Source organism: Jaculus jaculus, chromosome 14 (genome assembly GCF_020740685.1).
Source record: "Jaculus jaculus isolate mJacJac1 chromosome 14, mJacJac1.mat.Y.cur, whole genome shotgun sequence".
Classification (NCBI taxonomy): Eukaryota; Metazoa; Chordata; class Mammalia; order Rodentia; family Dipodidae; genus Jaculus; species Jaculus jaculus.
In genome coordinates, this window is record NC_059115.1 from 68,150,349 (window position 1) to 68,168,923 (window position 18,575).

General features: G+C 42.1%; 1 protein-coding gene across 7 annotated transcripts in view; it reads right to left on the minus strand.

Moving 5' to 3' along the window:
- Positions 1 to 293: 293 nt before the first annotated feature.
- Cast (calpastatin) overlaps positions 294 to 18,575 on the minus strand; it is a 117,647-nt gene continuing 99,365 nt past the window's right edge. For 4 of the 7 annotated variants that reach the window (XM_045133634.1, XM_045133632.1, XM_045133637.1 and 1 more), the window contains 10 exons: positions 16,455 to 16,505; positions 16,217 to 16,288; positions 13,460 to 13,558; positions 11,508 to 11,612; positions 10,133 to 10,225; positions 8,418 to 8,453; positions 7,725 to 7,817; positions 5,197 to 5,265; positions 2,166 to 2,231; positions 294 to 1,050 (listed from right to left, as the gene is read on the minus strand). In XM_045133634.1, coding sequence (XP_044989569.1) covers positions 2,181 to 2,231; positions 5,197 to 5,265; positions 7,725 to 7,817; positions 8,418 to 8,453; positions 10,133 to 10,225; positions 11,508 to 11,612; positions 13,460 to 13,558; positions 16,217 to 16,288; positions 16,455 to 16,505 — 669 coding nt within the window. In that variant the 3' untranslated portion in view covers positions 294 to 1,050; positions 2,166 to 2,180. The remainder of the gene's footprint in view (positions 1,051 to 2,165; positions 2,232 to 5,196; positions 5,266 to 7,724; positions 7,818 to 8,417; positions 8,454 to 10,132; positions 10,226 to 11,507; positions 11,613 to 13,459; positions 13,559 to 16,216; positions 16,289 to 16,454; positions 16,506 to 18,575) is intronic. The other 3 variants (XM_045133638.1, XM_045133633.1, XM_045133635.1) reach the window with 2 other exon arrangements.

Consider the following 18,575-nt stretch of genomic DNA (forward strand, 5'->3'; position numbering starts at 1 on the left):
TGGGATTATAAACACACACAGCTACACATGGGTTCAGGGGATTGAACTCAGGTTGATCATGGTATAAGGCAAGTACTGACTGACTGAACAATCTCCCTAGCCATTATACACATGTTTTTTTTTTTTTTTAAAGCAGAAACTTATTTTTGTGTTTGGTAAAACCAGATGTACTGCATTGCAGACTCTGAGGCACAAGGCACACAATGAATGGCTGATCAGATCTTACATAAAGAGAGTGGGAACCACAATCTAGTAATATGGGTACATCAACACAGTTCATACTACGCGAAGAAGCCAAGAATTCAGCTGTTTTATTCTTGAAATTTGCTACATGGTAACATTGCCAGCCTGTGTCTTTCTGTGCTGCTAACATAGTTCAAGTCTCAGTGGGTTTTCCCTTACTGTAGTGTGGAATTTCTCACACCCAGCAAGGATGAGTTCAGGAGGAAAAGGAGATTGGTATTCCCTGGTTTGCCCCAGGTTATCACTTAGTAATTTATTATTAGCAGCCCAAGAGGAGATATGTGCCCAAATGTACAATATTTTATGTTTGACTCATAAACATTAACCCCAAAGAAACATCAAGTACAGTTCAAAAACCCAAGATGAAAGGGGATGATAAGAAATCAGAACACTGACAAAAAGATTAAAGCATTATCTTTCAAATGCTCAAACACATTAAGTGCAAACTGAAAATACTAATGAGACTTACAGGCACTGTGAGTATAATGTGCAAACATTTGCAAAGTTTTTCTATTTGTTTTTGATATTGCTCTAAGAAATTTTATCAAATATACTTCTTACAAATATAAAGCTTCCATTCTCCCAACTAAGGGCAATTAAAAAAATCAGTTTATCCGTATTCAATACAACAACACAGGTAAACCAGACAAATTCATTTTCTTTCTGGAAAAGAATAACAAACCAATGTTTAAGATGTCAAAAGACTTAACAAATGTCTATAAAGCCACCCAGAAAATTGTCTGTTGTCAAAGTCTTTTGTTCTTCAAGAGTCACCATCCACCAACTGAAGAGTTTATATGTAGATACCTTGAAAATTCCAAACACAAAATTCAGTTAGCCATTTGACATGCAATTTTCATGCTATAAAGAGAAAATATGCCATTTAGCAAAAGTGTTATAACAGAGGAAAAGAAGGAATTTCTTATAAGGAAACAGAAGGGTGTAGTATTAATATAAAATTATCATTAAATACTGAAAAAAACCCCACCTTACAGCAGTTCTAATTTGTATACTGATTCGTCTTTCTAGGAAATAACAATGGGTCATGGTGGGAATGTTGAGCCAGATTTAACCCAATTTTGATTTTTTTTTTTTTTTTAAATCTGGCTTACATGGGTCCTGTATAATCAAACCTGGGTCCTTTGGCTTCACAGGCAAGTGCGTCAACCACTAAGCCATTTCTCCAGCCCCCTATTTTGATTTCTTTTAGGTTTTGGTGAGTTTGTACTTTTATGCTTCTACGGTTTAGAGTGAGATCTCCAGTCTATGAAGATGTTGATAGTACGGACCTGCATTTCAAGATGGATCTGAGATCTCTTTACTGAAGCCCAGATTAGTATCAGATACTGTGCTTTCCTAAACAGAGGCAACCAAACATGGTCCATCTTTGCCTTTGTTTCAAATGCTGTAGTTTCTGCCAGACTCTAAGCAGGGAGGTCCCACCTTTTGACATTATGTCCTGATGTTATCGTACATGAAGGTGTTGGACCACATTCACAGCTATCCTGGTTGACATGTGGTCTGTGGACCACAGATTGGACATGACTGCATCCACAGAGTACTTTTCCCAACCCTGCTATGTTAACATTATTTCACTGCTAATTTTGCTTTGCCACTAAAACCTATATTCATAATCACTTGGATTTCAAAGGTTTCATGAGCTTCAGGTAGTCATTTTTGTTGAGTCTGTCTGAATACTTTAAAGAGATTTCCTCCTGCTAAAGACCTTGTAATCATAAGATTCATGTTTTCAAATATTCTAGTAATATAATCATCCCACTTAAAGGTTTTCAGACAGACAGAAAACTCTGAATTGCACAATGTGTATTTTCTGACAAGAGTATAAAAGCAAGCTCAAGAGACAGACTGTATTTCACAGGTTCACAATCAACACACAGGTTCACATTGACAACTCAACTTACTGAATAGCGTAAACTTTAACTTGTACGTTTTTCATCAGCTTTTGGCTTGGGTTTTTCTTCTGTTGTCTAAAAGGGGAAACAAAGCCATCAGTGAGCTCTTTCCACAGAATGGTTGCTCCATAAGAGAAGGTTTATGAGTTAATGGGCTCCTCAGAAGGGACAGAAGATACATGCCAGTAGGGAAAAATAAAGTGGTTCTGTCAAGTTTTCTCTCTTCATTTGACCCAAACATTATATGTTCTTCCCTCTCAAATTAAAAGCTAAAAATTATCTTAGGAAATCCTAAATCTCAATTTCTTTTTTTTTAATTTTTTTTTGTTTATTTATTTGAGAATGACAGACTGAGAGAGAAAGAGGCAGATAGATAGATAGAGAGAGAGAGAGAGAGAGAGAGAGAGAGAGAGAGAGAGAGAATTGGCGCACCAGGGCCACCAGCCACTGCAAAGGAACTCCAGATGCGTGTGCCCTGTTGTGCATCTGGCTAACGTCGGTCCTGGGGAATTGAGCCTCGAACCGGGGTCCTTAGGCTTCTCAGGCAAGCGCTTAACTGCTAAGCCATCTCTCCAGCCCCCTAAATCTCAATTTCTTCCTCGAATCTTTTTATTTATTTACTGCTAGGGGAGAGAGATTAGAGGGAGGGGAAATGTGCTAGGGCCTCTGGCCACTGAAAACGAACTTTAGATGCATGTGCCACTTTGTACACCTGCTTTACATGGGTACTGGGGAATCCAATCTGGGTTTTAGGCTTTAAAGGCAAGCAGCTTAACTTCTGAGCCATCTCTTCAGCCCTAAACTTATCATTATTTCTTGTTATAAAGGCCTTGAAGGTGATTTTTCAAATGTCCACAGTATTCCTGGATGACAGTGATTTATCATTCACAGTAACCAATTCTTTTTCCTGCACTGGCGTATGGCTGGCTGGCTAATCTCCAGTTGGCTAGGACTGGTGTATTTTCTGGGTTTTGAAAAGGGCAAGTGCTTTGTCTAACTGAAATGAAGCACTAAGCAAATGAGATTTCATTCACTGGAGATATGATGGCATGAGTAATGCCAACCGTCATTGCCCTTCCTGTATCTTTTCATGGAATCAGTTACATAATGATTTCAATAGATTTGTTTTAGAATTTTAATGCAAATAGACCATGGTTTGAAAAGCGGTGCCTTTAATTTCTCATTATAGTGGGAAGATCCTAAGTATAATCATTTCAGTCCCATCCTTGGAGCTGGAAGGGGCCCAACAGGTTGTCTGCTTTAACATCCACCCCTGATGACAGCTCGAGTTAGTTGGTTGAAGAAAGCTTCTAACTGTGGTGATTCCCAAGTGCCTGACTCTGAGACCTAACCTGGGCCCCTTAGCTTCTATTCACTTGCTCTCATTGTACTTTGTACAGCACATGAAAATATGTACTGCTATATAAGATGAATATTGAATGCTGCCCCCAAATTTACAAAAGGTGTGTCCTCAGATTGGCAGTATTGAGGGGTATGATGGATCTTTAATAAGATGGCCTTATGGGAGGCCCTTAGGCCACTGGGGATATGCCCCATCTCACCAAAATTTGTGGCCCCCAGTAGTATTTCCTCTTTCTCTTTGCTTCCTGAGAAGTTTGGTCCCCTGTGCACTTCCTCCGCCCATGAAGTGCTGCTTCACCAAAGAACAAAGCAATGGGGCTAACTGTCCCTGGGATGGAACCTCTGGAACCATGGAGCCAAAGCAAGCCTTTTTTCTGTATAAGTAAGTTGTCTCAAGTATTTCACTATAGTGACAGAATACTAACTGATACATGAGGTAAAAGTCACCCCACTGTTTTCTCATCTCCCTTCAGGCACTGTCTAGTGAATACATCAGACCTCAGAAACATTAAAATAATTCCTCATTATGTGTATGAAACCTACATAAAATACATACTCCTGTGGCATCCCAAGGAAAGCAGAAAACACAGGACTCTTGAATTGTGTCAGGAACATTCATACAGAATCAATCTTTCTTCCTTCCTTCCTTCCTTCATTCCTTCCTCCTCCCTCCCTCCCTCCCTCCCTTCCTTCTTCTTTCCTTCTTTCCTTCCTATCTCTTTCCCTTCCTTCCTTCCTTCCTTCCTTCCTTCCTTCCTTCCTTCCTTCCTTCCTTCCTTCCTCCCTCCCTCCCTCCCTCCCTCTCTCTCTCTTTCTTTCTTTCTGTTTTTTGAGGTAGGGTCTCACTCTGGTCCAGGCTGATCTGGAATTCACTCTGCAGTCTAAGCTGACTTCGAACTGACAACATCCTCCTACCTCTGCCTCCGGAGTGCTGGGAATAAAAGCATGTGCCACCATGGCTGGCCCATGTAGATTTTCATTTTATTTTATTTATTTGAGAGAAAGAGAGAGGCAGATAGAGAATGGGCAAGCCAGGGCATCTAGCCACTGTGAACAAACTCCAGACACATGTGTCACCTTATGCATCTGGCATACATGGATACTGGGGAATCGAACCTGGGTCCTTAGACTTCATGAGCAAGCACCTGACTTGCTAAACCATCTCTCCAGCCCGCCATGTAGGTTTGTAAAGCATTTGTTAACAATATTGTATGTAATATATATGTACAGTATATAATGTACATTGTTAAATATTCAATTTCTTTTTTAACTTTTTTCTAAAATCTCCTCATGTAACTCTAACATACAGAGAATCGAAGATCTCTGTTTTAATATTTTACTTATTTGAGAGAGACAGAAGAGGTGGGTGGGGGAGAGAATGGGCATGCCAGGACCTCTGGTCACTGCAAACGAACTGCAGACATGTGTGCCACCGAGTGCATCTGGGTCACATGGGACCTGGGGAATCAAACCTTGGTCTTTCGGCTTTGCAGGCAAGCACCTTAACTGCTAAGCCATTTTCCCAGCCCAAGATTCAACTTCTTTAGCAAAACATTCTGGGAGGAAATCTAGTATTTAGAAGTCTTTTGTTTTAATATAGCAAAAAGCAAAATTACTATGAGGATACATCCCACTTCATTACAATGTGAAATTCTGGTACGCTTACAGCCACGCTCACCTTGGGATTCTCTGCTTTACCTTCATTCTTGTGTGCTTTGGAGCTGGAAGCTGCCTCCTTGTTCTTATCCTAAAGCAATAGCAATGCCATGAGACTGCTGCTACCACCATCCACTGAGATATTAACCATGTGCTACCACCGCATTAATCCAGATTATTCTACTAGTCTATAGAACTCCAATCTAATTAAATAATACTAGGTGGCTTAGTCATGATCTATAAAAACAATGTGCATGTTCACAGAAGTGTTTCAGGCAAGAGATAAAAAGAATTAAAAGTAAGAAGGGGAATGTGGTCATACTGGTGCTTGGATAACCGATCCACCCGGACCTTATTCTGTGTATTACACCAAAGCTTCTTGCTCATTGGCTCCTTAAGAGTCAAGAGGTGGCCAGCGTAGGCAATAGTGTAAGGAAGAGGGAAACCTACTACACTATTGGTGGGAATGTAGACTGACACCACTGAGTGGAATATGGAAATGAAGACTACTGAACAACCCAGGCAGCGCTCTTCTGGGTACAACCCCAAAGGGGATGAAACACTTATCTCCTAAGATATTCGCACTCTGTTCCCTGCAGCGCTGCTCACAATAGCCAAGTGTGAAAACACCGAAACTATCTTCAGATGCGAAAAGGAAGAAAATGCTGCCTGTGTAACCAACAGCATACTAGTCAGCCTTACAAAGGTGACCCTGCTACTGGGCACAACCCGAGTATACCTGCTGGACACTGTGCCACTGAAATATGCAAATGCAGACACAGAGCAAAAAGTGTGATCCGACTGAGGTTAAAAAAGCAACTATAGCTGGGCATGGTGGCGCACGCCTTTAATCCCAGCACTCGGGAGGCAAAGGTAGGAGGATCACCATGAGTTCGAGGCCACCCTGAGACTACACAGAGAATTCCAGGTCATCCTGGGCCAGAGTGAGACCCTTCCTCGAAAAACAACAAAAAGATAATAATAATCATAACAACAATAACCAAGCTCAAATACACAAAGGAAAGAAAAAGCAGGGTAAAACAGGGGTACCATGGGTGTGTCAGGGCATGAAAATGGGGAGATACATAAGACACAGGCTGAAAAATACCTCATGAAGATGAACCAGCTCATTCTGAGGACCACAGCTGGGAAAATTATACTGCATTAGAGAATTCAGTTAAATAAGCTGCTCTGTCATGAGTGCATGGGAGATGGTAGCTGTCAATCTGCTTCCTTACAGAAATTATTTTACAGTTTGGTCTGTATCCCATGACCTCATACTCTAAACTGCAAATGTACACCCCCAATTTTATATTTATAAGTCAACAAAAAAAATCACAATTTGTGTCTTCTGAGACTTACCTTTTATGTGAAATAGCACAAAAACCTATTTTCAATATTAGGTGGAGAAATGAATGTAACAATATAAGCAGCTACAGAAAACTGGTGTACGCTGCACGTAAAAATAAAGTGTTTAGGCAAAAAAGAAAAGAAGAAAGACAAAGTAAAGGGGAAGGCAAAAAGGAATTAAAGGTAGAATGAAGGGTATTACTGAGAAGATTCCAGAAGTGAGAACTAGGAGGCTGAGGTGGTCAAGAAGTTAAATGAGGCTGGGCATGGAGGTGCATGACTTTAATCCCAGCACTCGGGAGACAGAGGTAGGAGGATTGCCATGAGTTCGAGGCCACCCTGAGACTACATAGTGAACTCCAGGTCAGCCTGAGCTACAATGAGACCTTACCCCAAAAATAAAAACAAAGAGAAGTTAAATAGTTCAATCACCTAATATGGAAGGACAGACAACCCAGTGTCTACGAGCCCTGTTTAAAACAGCCCAGGGAGCAGTGGACACAGAACTCACTCTTCTGTAACTGCCAAGGGGCCTCATTTCCCTTTCTTTCAATTTGAGTTATTAGGAGGTGTCACACATAGGTAAAATGCTCACACTTGCTGAATTAATGTTTTTAAGTAGCCTGTATTCATGTCAAACAATAATGGACTTAGTTTTATATTCATTTTTGAATCATATGTTTTAAGCACCCGCTAATGTTGGGCACAGAGATCAAAGACCCAAATCCTATACAGAGCACATGGCTCAGGGATGCAATATGGACGTGATGACAAGGAACCAGCGTACACAGAGAGCAGGCAAGGGGCCACTAGGCTTGGTCTGGGAAAGCACAGGGGATGAGAGGAGATGCCCTGTGGTAGCCGATGCTTGGCTTATGTCCTGCAGGGTTAGGAGTGTGTCTGGTGGACCAGGACGAGCAGAGGAGGCAACACCTCCTATCACTAATTCTGACTTTGCAAGTTACAAAGCCAGATGGAAACATGCCGATGAAATCGTGGGAAGTTACGTGTTATCTACGGGCCACATACAATCTGTGGCATGTACTTATTGACAAAGACAAAGGAAGCATGCCAAATACTAGTGCTACATGGTGTAGGGGAATCCTATTTGTTCTTTATCAATATTCGGGTTCTCTATAGCATCATTCAATTCACTCTACAGCTGAAAACTTTAAACAAGTCAATATTGAAGGACACTACCTTTGCTGTGTTCTGCGAGGTTTCTGTAGCCGTGGGACAGCTATCCAAATCTCCTGAGAGAGCATCAATGGGGTCCTGGTCATCTTCAGGTTTCTGGGGTATTAACAGAGGTAACTATCATCAAAGCAGCCCTTGGAAAGTTAAATATGAAGAAATCTTTAGCATCACTTAGAAATAGCAGGTGTTGGGCTGGGGAAATGGCTTAGCGGTTAAGGAGTTTGCCTGCTAAGCTTAAGGACCCCAGTTCAATTCCCCAGGACCCACGTAAGCTGGATGCACAAGGGGGTGCAAGCATCTGGAGTTTGTTTGCAGTGGCTGGAGGCCCTAGCATGCCCATTCTCTCTCTCTCTCTCTCTACCTCTTCCTCTCTCTCAAATAAATAAATGAATAAATACAATATTAAAAAAAGAAATAGTGGGTATTTATAAAAAAATACTTGTTTACATTTTTCCCCTAGTAACAACTGACAAAACACACTGAGTACTATTCACCACATGTCATGACCATCTGCCTCCCATACCTGCCACCCTGCCTTCCCCACCATGACAGACTGTCTCCCCTTGAACTGTAAGCTAAAACGAATCTTTTCTTTCATTAGTCACTTGTCAGCTTATTTGGTGACAGCAATAAGTCACATCATAATAGTGTAAAGAAATTTTAAAAAATGGAAACATACTTCACCATGGTATTTACCTTTGATTTCTTTGAAGATGGCTTCTCTGGTTTGTCCTTAAAAACAAGGCAGAATATTGGTGACATACAGGTCTTTGAAGGACTTGAATAAACTGGAACATATATTTTTAAGAAACGACAAGCTTGGCTCTGAACTATTTCCCTGCCAGTTTTTCTTCACCTTTAAAACCATGTCAGTAGCCTGGGGGGAGGGTAAGAGCGTGGTCCTGGGCATGCACAGACACTGTATAGGAAATTTATGCTTAAAACGTTACAAGAATTACTTGGTAGGTATTTCATTTATTTGGTGATACTGGATAGCCCAGGGAACCTCAAACGTGCCAGGCAACTGCTCCAACATGGATTTACAGGTCCTAAACCTCTTTTCATCTTATTGTTTTGAGACCGGGAATCACAAAGTTGCCAGGCTGGCCTTGAATTAATTCTGCAATTCAAGAAGGCCTTGAACTTATAATCCTCCTACCTCAGCCTCCCCCTGTGAGTACAAGCCTTGCACTTTGTATCTTTTGTTGACAGCTTACCATCCTTTCAAATAATCAGAAGATTATTATTATTATTTTTTTTTTAGACAGGATTACCGCTGTCTTACTGAGGATATTTCCATCTTCAAAGGCAGTATTCAATAACACCCCTCCAAAGATGACAGGCCGATGAGATATGACGGTAGCAACACGGACGGAATTCCCACAGTCTGCAGTATCGCCACCTCGGGAGGTGTTCCCCACAATCAAGGAGAACGGCACCCTGTGCGGGAGGCACGGGGACGCTGGCTGCGCTACACCACCACGGAGTGGCCCCCCACCACAGGGAGCGACCGGTGCGCACAGATGGAAACTTAGGCTCCCCTGTTTTTATTTGGCCTGGAAAAGCGTATTCATCCTTTAATAACTCTAACGTAGGAAGGTAGTAAGAAGGGCAGGGGAAGTCACGATGACTTCAGCCAAGCAAAAAGCCAGAGAGGGTTGGAGAGATGGCTTAGCGGTTAGGCGCTTGCCTGTGAAGCCTAAGGACCCCGGTTCGAGGCTCGGTTCCCCAGGTCCCGCGTTAGCCAGATGCACAAGGGGGCGCACGCGTCTGGAGTTCGTTTGCAGAGGCTGGAAGCCCTGGCGCGCCCATTCTCTCTCTCTCCCTCTATCTGTCTTTCTCTCTGTGTCTGTCGCTCTCCAATAAATAAATTAAAAAACAAAAAAAAAGCCAGAGAGTTTGTAACAGAAAGCAGGACCCATGACTGAAGATGGCTCTGTCTGTCCTATGGTCAACAGCGCTGGGGGGAAGAGAGACAGGAAATGGACAGCAGAGAGCGGAGGGTACCTAAGGGCCTTCTCAGTTACTCCAGCGCTTCCTCTTCTGTCTTGCCTAAACAGAGACTGCTTCCTTTGAAATCTCATTGCTTTGGTCATTTTTACAGACTTTTCTTGAAAGAGTAATTTTTAACTGTAGATTTCATGGGATCATTATTATGCTTCTGTGAACATTATTCAACTCTTTCTGTATACCACAGCACAGTGCCCAGCACGTGAATGCCTAATGAGATTGGCTCAAGTAAATAATTAGCATAATTGTAAACAGCCTGCTTGTTACATCTAGAGGAGTATGAAAAGCACTCAATCATGACACATTTTTATGCCACCGTGAAAGAGTGAGACTTCTGTTCATTCCGAGAGAGGGTTTGAACCCAAATGCTTCTGGAACATTAACCCAATCTACCCATTTACCTTCCCATCATTGTCCAGAAGATGTCTGTACTCAGGGGGAATGGTGTCATCTCTTTCTCCCAGCTTGTCTCTGTGTTCTGCTTTCACTTTTTCCTATAAGTGTCGGAGAAGCAAAAGGACCTTTCATCTCTTCCTTCACTTAGAAAACAAACTCTAAAGTGCAGATACAGTAGCTATTGTACTTTTCTGAAGGAATTGCATACTCTGTTCTTCTGTAAGCAACAGCACACCAAAGTGGAGGACAACAAGCCGGTAGGTGAGAACTGGAAGTCCATGTGTTTCTACATGTCAGCCCATACCTGTGAAGTTTCCAACTTCGTTTTAAATTGGAATAAAGGATCAAGTAATTATCCTCAGAGGCCACAGAAGATAAAAGTCCAAGAGTAAAAATATTTTTGTTTGGACTTTACTTTTCAAGTTAAATGTCACCCCACACATTGCCACCCAGGGAGATAATATTTACAACTGTCTTTCTGAGCAACCTGGAGGGAGCACGTTAGAAGCCAGTTTCAGTGGAACTGCACATCCCTGAGGAAACCTCTGCTGGCAAGTGAGCCACGGCCACCTCAGCGTCTCCAGCTCTGAGGCTCAGAGGCTCTGTCACAGATTTTGTGACCTCATGCACGAGAGAAGCATGCGCTCATTTTTGTGTCATGCAATGCTAAAGTTTCACTTTTCAGAGACCCCAATATTCCTATGACAGTGACAGAATGAAAAAATGCCCTGACAGAAATGTTCTATCTTTGGGACATTGTTCTGGCTGGTCAGACAGTTACTTCTTGATTCTAACTTATGATTGAGATGGTGGACATGAATTGCTAAGTATAAGTGTTAAGCATAAATGGGTGTTTACACATTTTTGAAAACAGTCAATGGAGTTAACTCACTGTGGCCTTTTAGATATACCTGCAGCGTCATTCAGGCTCAGGTGTGTGTGCAATGACAGCTGTTGGGAAAACCTGTGGCAAGCAAGTGGCCTGTCACTAGGAGCAGCAAACATGCTCACTTACAAAATATATGTGTGGGGGAATGAGGTACATGGTGTATTTACTCCCAGATAAGACCAGAGAAAGTTAATGTAGGAAGAGACAGGAAAAAGAAAAAAAATCAACCTAACAAAACATAGCTGGGCTTTTGTATCATACCCAAACCTGATCTCACAAGCAGGGCATTTCCTATAATGGAATCTGTACTGTAAACATAATGCCCAGGGAAAAATCAAGAAAAGTAATAGACACCATAGATGAGAGGGGGAAAAAAAACCAACAATTTACGTCATCCGACTGCTCACGTTCCCCAGATAAGTCCAAACACGTTCCCGGGGGGCAGGGGAGCATGCACCACGAACCCCGGACAGTTTCTCCTAGCTGTGTACCTTCACTTTGTCCTCCAGTGGCTTGCTCTCATCTGGGTCGGGCTGCCTTTGCCCGAGACGGTCAGAAAGTTTATCCAGGGCGTCGTCAAGTTCTTTGTCATGCTGCTAAAAGGCAAGCCATTTTGAGTTAGCCACTGGCCAAACGAGATCAGAGAAGTCACCCGGAAGCTCATCTTTTCAGTAGTGGACCTGGTTTCTTTCAGAGAACTGACACCTGCCAGTGGAACTAACTGGCAATGACACCTGCCAGCCAACGAGGGTTGGAGGATTAAAGCTACTGGCTGGCCCTTCCCTGCCTTGTGAAAATCCTCCCAGTTTAAGCAATCACAGTGTCAGTAGGGGAGTTGGAAGGAGGGGGTCACACCACAGCAGGTGACCTACATGGATGCTGCACTGTCGCAGAGATCTGTCGAGGGGAGCAGTAATACATATGGGGGAAAGCAAACACAGTCATAGAAGCCAAGGCAGCTGCTCCTAGGCATGTTGCTAAAAGGTGCGTGGACATTTGTGAGTTTTCCTGCTAGGGTGATTTTATTACTTAGCTCTCAAGATGCTTTCCATGCGTGTGACTTCTAGAGACAGGCTAAAATCGGCATGAATTCTGTGGTTTAATTGACTCTGACATTCAAGTACGAATTCATTTAAAAAAAGCTTTTTTCCTAGTTTATCTGACATCCTCAAATAAAGCGCTAACTAAAACTAGACTCGCTAATAGGAAAAACAAAGGGAGAAGCGTCATTGTAAGGCATCCTTAAAAAGGCTGAGGCTGGCCGGGGCGTGGTGGCGCACGCCTTTAATCCCAGCACTCGGGAGGCAGAGGTAGGAGGATCTCCATGAGTTCGAGGCCAACCTGAGACTACATAGTGCATTCCAGGTCAGCCTGAGTTAGAGTGAGACCCTACCTCGAGAAACTAAAAAAAAAAAAAAAAAAAAAGGCTACTGAGTAGGCCAAGGAGGGCAGGACCCCTCAAATGCAGATAGAAAAGCTTGGCTTCCTACTGAATTTTTTTTTCTGTTGCAATGGGACTTTTGTCATTTCTGACATATGTGCAGAAACAGATACAACATGTCACAGGTCTTAAGTGCTTCATCAGAACCTAGTCCTCTAGCTTCCAGTGGTAGAGCCTACCCAGGCTCACTTAGGGCTGTCTTTGGATTACTTTCAGATGCTCTTGAGCTGACCCCATGGGATGCAAATGCACCAGAGTCCAAGGTGCGCTTTGATGCTAACTCAAGAGGACAGGAAGCAGAGCTGACTTCATTAAAGTGGCCTCATCCAGGTTCTCTTCTCCCAACAGAGAGGATGGGGTCTGGTTTAGGTACGCCCCTCCCCTCGCCCCTGCTTTTGATGTACCATGGATAATGAATCATTTGGTGCTCACAGATAATTAATCAAGGAAGTCTGGAAAAGTTTTGGTCCCATGCTTCAGAATATGTAAATAATTAAAACAAGATTGAGGCTATGGTTTCTCTGTGGCTAGCATGAAATGACACATTTTTACTGGTGTGAATGGAAGGAAAACAATGCTATTCTTGACATGTTTGTAAAAAATTTTTTTTTCTTTGAGGAGTTCAAACACTGAGAAATTTCATAAAATAAACTTCACATCCAATACTGGGAAGTAAATTAAAGCATGCGACAGAGAAAATATAAAGAAAGAAATAAGAATAGGCGAATGAAAGCATTTTTAAATTAATACATGTATCACTCATAATCTGATAAAGCAACAATATTAAGTTCCTAGACTGTAAGAGAACATTATTTTATCATCTTATCATTTCACATATATTCCTTCCTATCTCCGAAAATCACCAACCTAGGTTTTTCTGAAATACAAGGTATCTGACCCACCTGATGATTTTTATCTAGTCTCACTTACTCTAAACAGGTTATTCTTCTTGTGGCTGTTGCCAGACCCAATATTTATCTCACAGCTCGGCCTGTTGCTTACCGTGGTATTGGGAGGTGGGGCTGAGGCATGGGAGGTAGGAGCCAGCTTGGGGGAGACTACTTCTGAGATGGCATCGGCAAGTTTGGAGTCTTCAAATTTCTACCATTAAGAAAATATTTAATCATTGATATCTTGCTTACAATATAATTATAATGTGATTGTTCTAAATACAACTTAAAGAGCTCTGTAACTGTGCATTTCCTTAATTCAAATACATGCAGTGTAACGTAACCATAAAAACACTTTTCCATTTTAATTGCTGTAGCTTTTGTGCTGTTTTCTGTTTGTATTTCACATTTATTCTAAGTGGTGTTTAATAATCTAATGTCTCAGAGCGTTATGGTTTATTTATGTATTTTCTGTTGCATATCAGGTTGTTCAGAGTACTTCAACTTTTTTTTTTTTTTTTTTTTTTTTTTTTTGCAATTACTTGCTCTAAATAAGTTGGAGGCAAGCACCTCTTTTTTAACCTTGGAAGTTACTCATAGCTTAGCTTCTGTTCAAATGAATTCAAAGTTAGCAGCAGGGTATGATGGGAGATCTGGGTAGGGTGAGGCTCATCAATGGGGATGAAAAGTCAACGTTCTTGAGTGCGTGGACATCAGAACAAGGACCAGTCCTTTCAAATGGCCAGAGAGCTGGAAGATGTCAACTTCAGTAGTGCTTTGGTGGCCAGGCACAAAGGACATAGCTTTATTTCAGAGGCTCAAATTTCACAAGGGGAAATTTCATTTTAGACAAGTTATGATACTCAGCATTAAAGTTATATAGGGAAAGACCCAAATTTGTGGAAGAGGATTTTTTTAAACTTTATTTTTAGTGGATACATGAAAATATAAAATGTGGGTTTATATTAATGAAGTAAAGTGCAATGTTACGTTACATGCATATTTTATGAAATATTTGAGTCAAATTAAATCTATCTACTCAAACACTTATTAGTTCTTGATGTTGAAAACTTTCAAAATACTTTCTTCTACCTTTTAGAAATGTACAGTTCCTTGCTTTTTACTAAATGGGTCTTTTAAGTTATTACACTTGGTTATTTGCTTTATTTAATTTAATTAATTTATTTTTGGTTTTTTTAAGGTAGGATCTGACTCTAGCTTAGGCTGACCTCAAATTCACTCTGTAGTCTCAGGGTGGCCTCAAACTCATGGCGATCCTCCTATCTCTGTCTCCCCAGTGCTGGGATTTAAAGACCTGTGCCATCACGCCTGGTTTATTTCCTTTATTAATTACACTTTTTACACTAATGATTTTTCCTTTGATAGATTAATTTCCAAGAGGACATTTTAAAGCTTTTTTTTTTCTTAAAAAGTAAGTTGCCTTATCTCAAATTAGTTCTCTGAATAGACATGGGTCAGACAGGATAAGCACAAGTAAATTCAGTGCTACAGTTTCCATATCGCTGAATTCCTACAAGAACAAAAGTCTTACCTGTAGTAATCATAGTAAGTCAGCACGAGGAAGGGAGTTCAGGCCCTTCTTCCCTTACCATGGCTCACATGTCCTGTGTTTTGGTAGCAAGACCAGTCTGTACCCTAGGATAGTATCTACAAGGTATCTCTCCCTGTGCCATATAGTGTGGAAGTTGGGTCTGGGGTGCCTTTCCTGCTTACAGTGGAGGAGGATGAGCGGAAGGTCACGGCATGGAGACCATGTGGCTTGTGGCTTTTCAACAGGTACAGTGAGAGGCATGGCCAGCAGCCTGTTCCCAAGAGACCCACTGCTTCAGCAATGACCAGGAATTGTTATTTCTTCTCATTAGATTTCCAAATGTTTACTCTATTTGATGTCACTGTCCACATAGGAATGTGTTTATTTGTTTCCCAACTGACTGCCAACAGTATACTCAGTGGCACAGAAGCCTAGTTCACTGTAAACAGACAGCCTGGGCTCCTCAGCAATATGGTCTTGGGAATGCTAACAGACTTACATGTTTGCAGATGACAGAAGTCATAAATATACCATGGTAGAGAAACATCCTTGATGCTACTTAACTTGTTATATTAAAATTTTAAGCCGGGCATGGTGGCGCACGCCTTTAATCCCAGCACTCAGGAAGCAGAGGTAGGAGGATCGCTGTGAGTTCGAGGCCACCCTGAGACTACATAGTGAATTCCAGGTCAGCCTGGACCAGAGTGAGATCCTACCTCAAAAAAAACCAAAAGCAAATTTTTAAAAAATTTACTTGGGAGAACGAAAGGGACAATATGAATATGGGTGATCCAGGGCCTCTAGCCACTGCAAACAAACTCCAGATGCATGTGCTACCATGTGCCTCTGGCTTATGTGCATCCTGGAGAATCAAACCTGGGTCTTTAGGCTTCACAGGTAAGTGCCTTAACTGCTAAGCCACCTCGCCAGCTCATGTTCAGACTTTTTGGTGACAGAATTCTCTTTAAGAGACTATTTATTCCACATAGACATAAGTTTTCTTAGAAAGCAATTTGCAAAATAATAAATGGTAGAAATAACTCATAAAGTAATATGAGAAATAATTTTGGATAAACTCAAATTTAAATTTAAATTCTCTTTCATAAGGGTATTAGACATAACACATGCTTATTGGTTCAGTTTAGACTACTGAAATCATCCATTCTTCTAGACCAGTATTTCAAAGTATAGCACATTGATGGTAGGTAGGTTGAACATCATTAGGTTTTGCGATTGTTTTTTCCTCAATCCTCAGGTCAAATGTATAAGTTTTCCATTTCTTTCTCCCAAAAATAAACCGGGAGTTTTCAGACTTACAAGAGAGGATATGTTAGCAGGAGTGGAGAAGTCCTGGGACAAGGCATCAAGAAGGAAGTCGTCGCTCATGGGCTGTAAGAAGCAGAACATGGGTCACAAACACCGGTACCATGACTCCTCTTCCCAACGCTGCCAACGACGCTCTGGTAAGGTCACTACAAAGAAAAGCTGTCCCCTTCCCAAATGACCACGAGGGCCCCAAGACACAGACAGACTCAGAGAAAACAGGTTTACGTACTGGAAGCTGTTCCTTCGACTCTTTTGGTAGGAGGGGTTTTCCATCCTTATCCTATTCAGAGGGAGAAACATGGCATTGACTCATTTTGCACATTTCCTCGATTAGGATAGATGTATATAAGGAATCAACAGACTATGCCTCCTGTTGTAATTTTCTTTTTGGTTTTTCTGAGGTAGGGTCTCACTCTAGCTCAGGCTGACCTGGAATTCACTATGTAGTTTCAGGGTGGTCTTGAACTCACAGTGATCCTCCTACCTCTGCCTCCCGAGTGCTGGGATTAAAGGCGTGCGCCACCACGCCCAGCGCTGTTGTACATTTTAAAGCAGACACATCGTTTCAGGAAACTGATTCTCCTAGCCTAGAACATACACTGTGTGTGTTCGATTAGGTGTGGCTCATGACCCCAGGGAACCAGGAACCAGCACAGGAGCCACGTGAACCGCCAGCGCTGTGCATCGTTGTGTGTGTCTTCTCACGGAGGGAGAGGGAGAAGCCCCTCGCCTGCCTGGGAGTGAGTTTTGCACAATGCTTGCTTGGGTGCTGGTAAATTTTGTACCTGTACATCCAACTACTACCACATGCCAACACCTAACCTAGGCACTAGGAACACAAGAAAATGGGCCCCAAATCCCCTGCCCACAGGGAGCTTCTCTTGTGGGTAGAATCCTCTAAAACTTGGGCTCAGATTATATCAATTTTTTTAAAAAAATATTTTTATTTATTTATTTGAGAGAGAGAGAGGAAGAGAGGAAGAGAGAAAGAGAGAACGGACGTGCCAGGGCCTCCAGCCACTGCAAATGAACTCCAGATAAATGCGCCTCCTTTTGTGCATCTGACTTATGTGGGTCCTGGGGAATTGAACCAGGGTCCTTAGGCTTTGCAGGCAAATGCCTTAATCACTAAGCCATTTCCCCAGCCCAATATATATCAAGTTTTATATGACTCCAAGTGCCACTGCTCAGTAAGAAGACAAAAACGATAAATAAAACACTGGGGATTCCTTAGTAAAAAGATCTACTAATTGATAAAAGATTCCATTTACCCATATACACCCAAACAAGTGCAAGGATATAGATGAAGATTTCTCCTGAGAAACCAGCCAAGGTGTTTTTTTTTTTTTTTGATTGCTCTGTTTACTGTATTTTAATGTATTTTTTAAAATTTATTTAGTTATTTATTTGAGAGCGACAGACACAGAGAGAAAGACAGATAGAGGGAGAGAGAGAGAATGGGCGCGCCAGGGCTTCCAGCCTCTGCAAACGAACTCCAGACGCGTGCGCCCCCTTGTGCATCTGGCTAACGTGGGACCTGGGGAACCGAGCCTCGAACCAGGGTCCTTAGGCTTCACAGGCAAGCACTTAACCGCTAAGCCATCTCTCCAGCCCTGTTTACTGTATTTTAAATGTGGAGTGCCATGGCTTAAAGATGCCACCTGCTTCCCTCATGATTAACGCAGTCCACGACCTCGGAGTTTACTTGCACCTGCTGACACTTTTTCAGTGAGAAGCAAAAGCAGGTCTTGGGACTATTCTTGACCATCCCTTAGCTGCAAAGGCAGAAAATGTCCCAAGCAAGGCATGGGATGCTGGAGGCTCTTCTGCTCCACACGGATGTTAAAATCCATTTCCTATGACCTCATCACGAAGCAGTAGCGAGAAAGGGAAGTGGAGCCCTGTCCTGAATGGGTGGTGAATGACAATGTAGCGCCTCAGTAAGAGTTCAAGCCAGCACCAGAGAACTTTGCAAAGCAATGGGTAACTAATAGTGCGCGAGATGAGCCTCAGGTGGATGAAACCGCCGCTGAATGCAGGGGTCAGGGAAAGCTTGTCCCTGCAACACTGCTGCCCGGAAGTCAGTGGAAAAGCAAAGAAAGTTCTCTGCTGTACAACCACACCTGGCTTCTACTGAACAGGGACCAGTGGAGACACCCTTTGGGGATCTGAAAGTGCCTCTTCCAAAGCAACGTTCCAATAAGCCCAAAGTAATATCAATGCCATGGCTTTTAGTTGTATTATGAAACACCTAATGGAAACAAGAGTAAATATGTCCAGAATGATAAACTCAATTACAGGGAAGTCACAATAAGCTCTCAAGTGGCCAAATAAATAAATGAATCAGAGC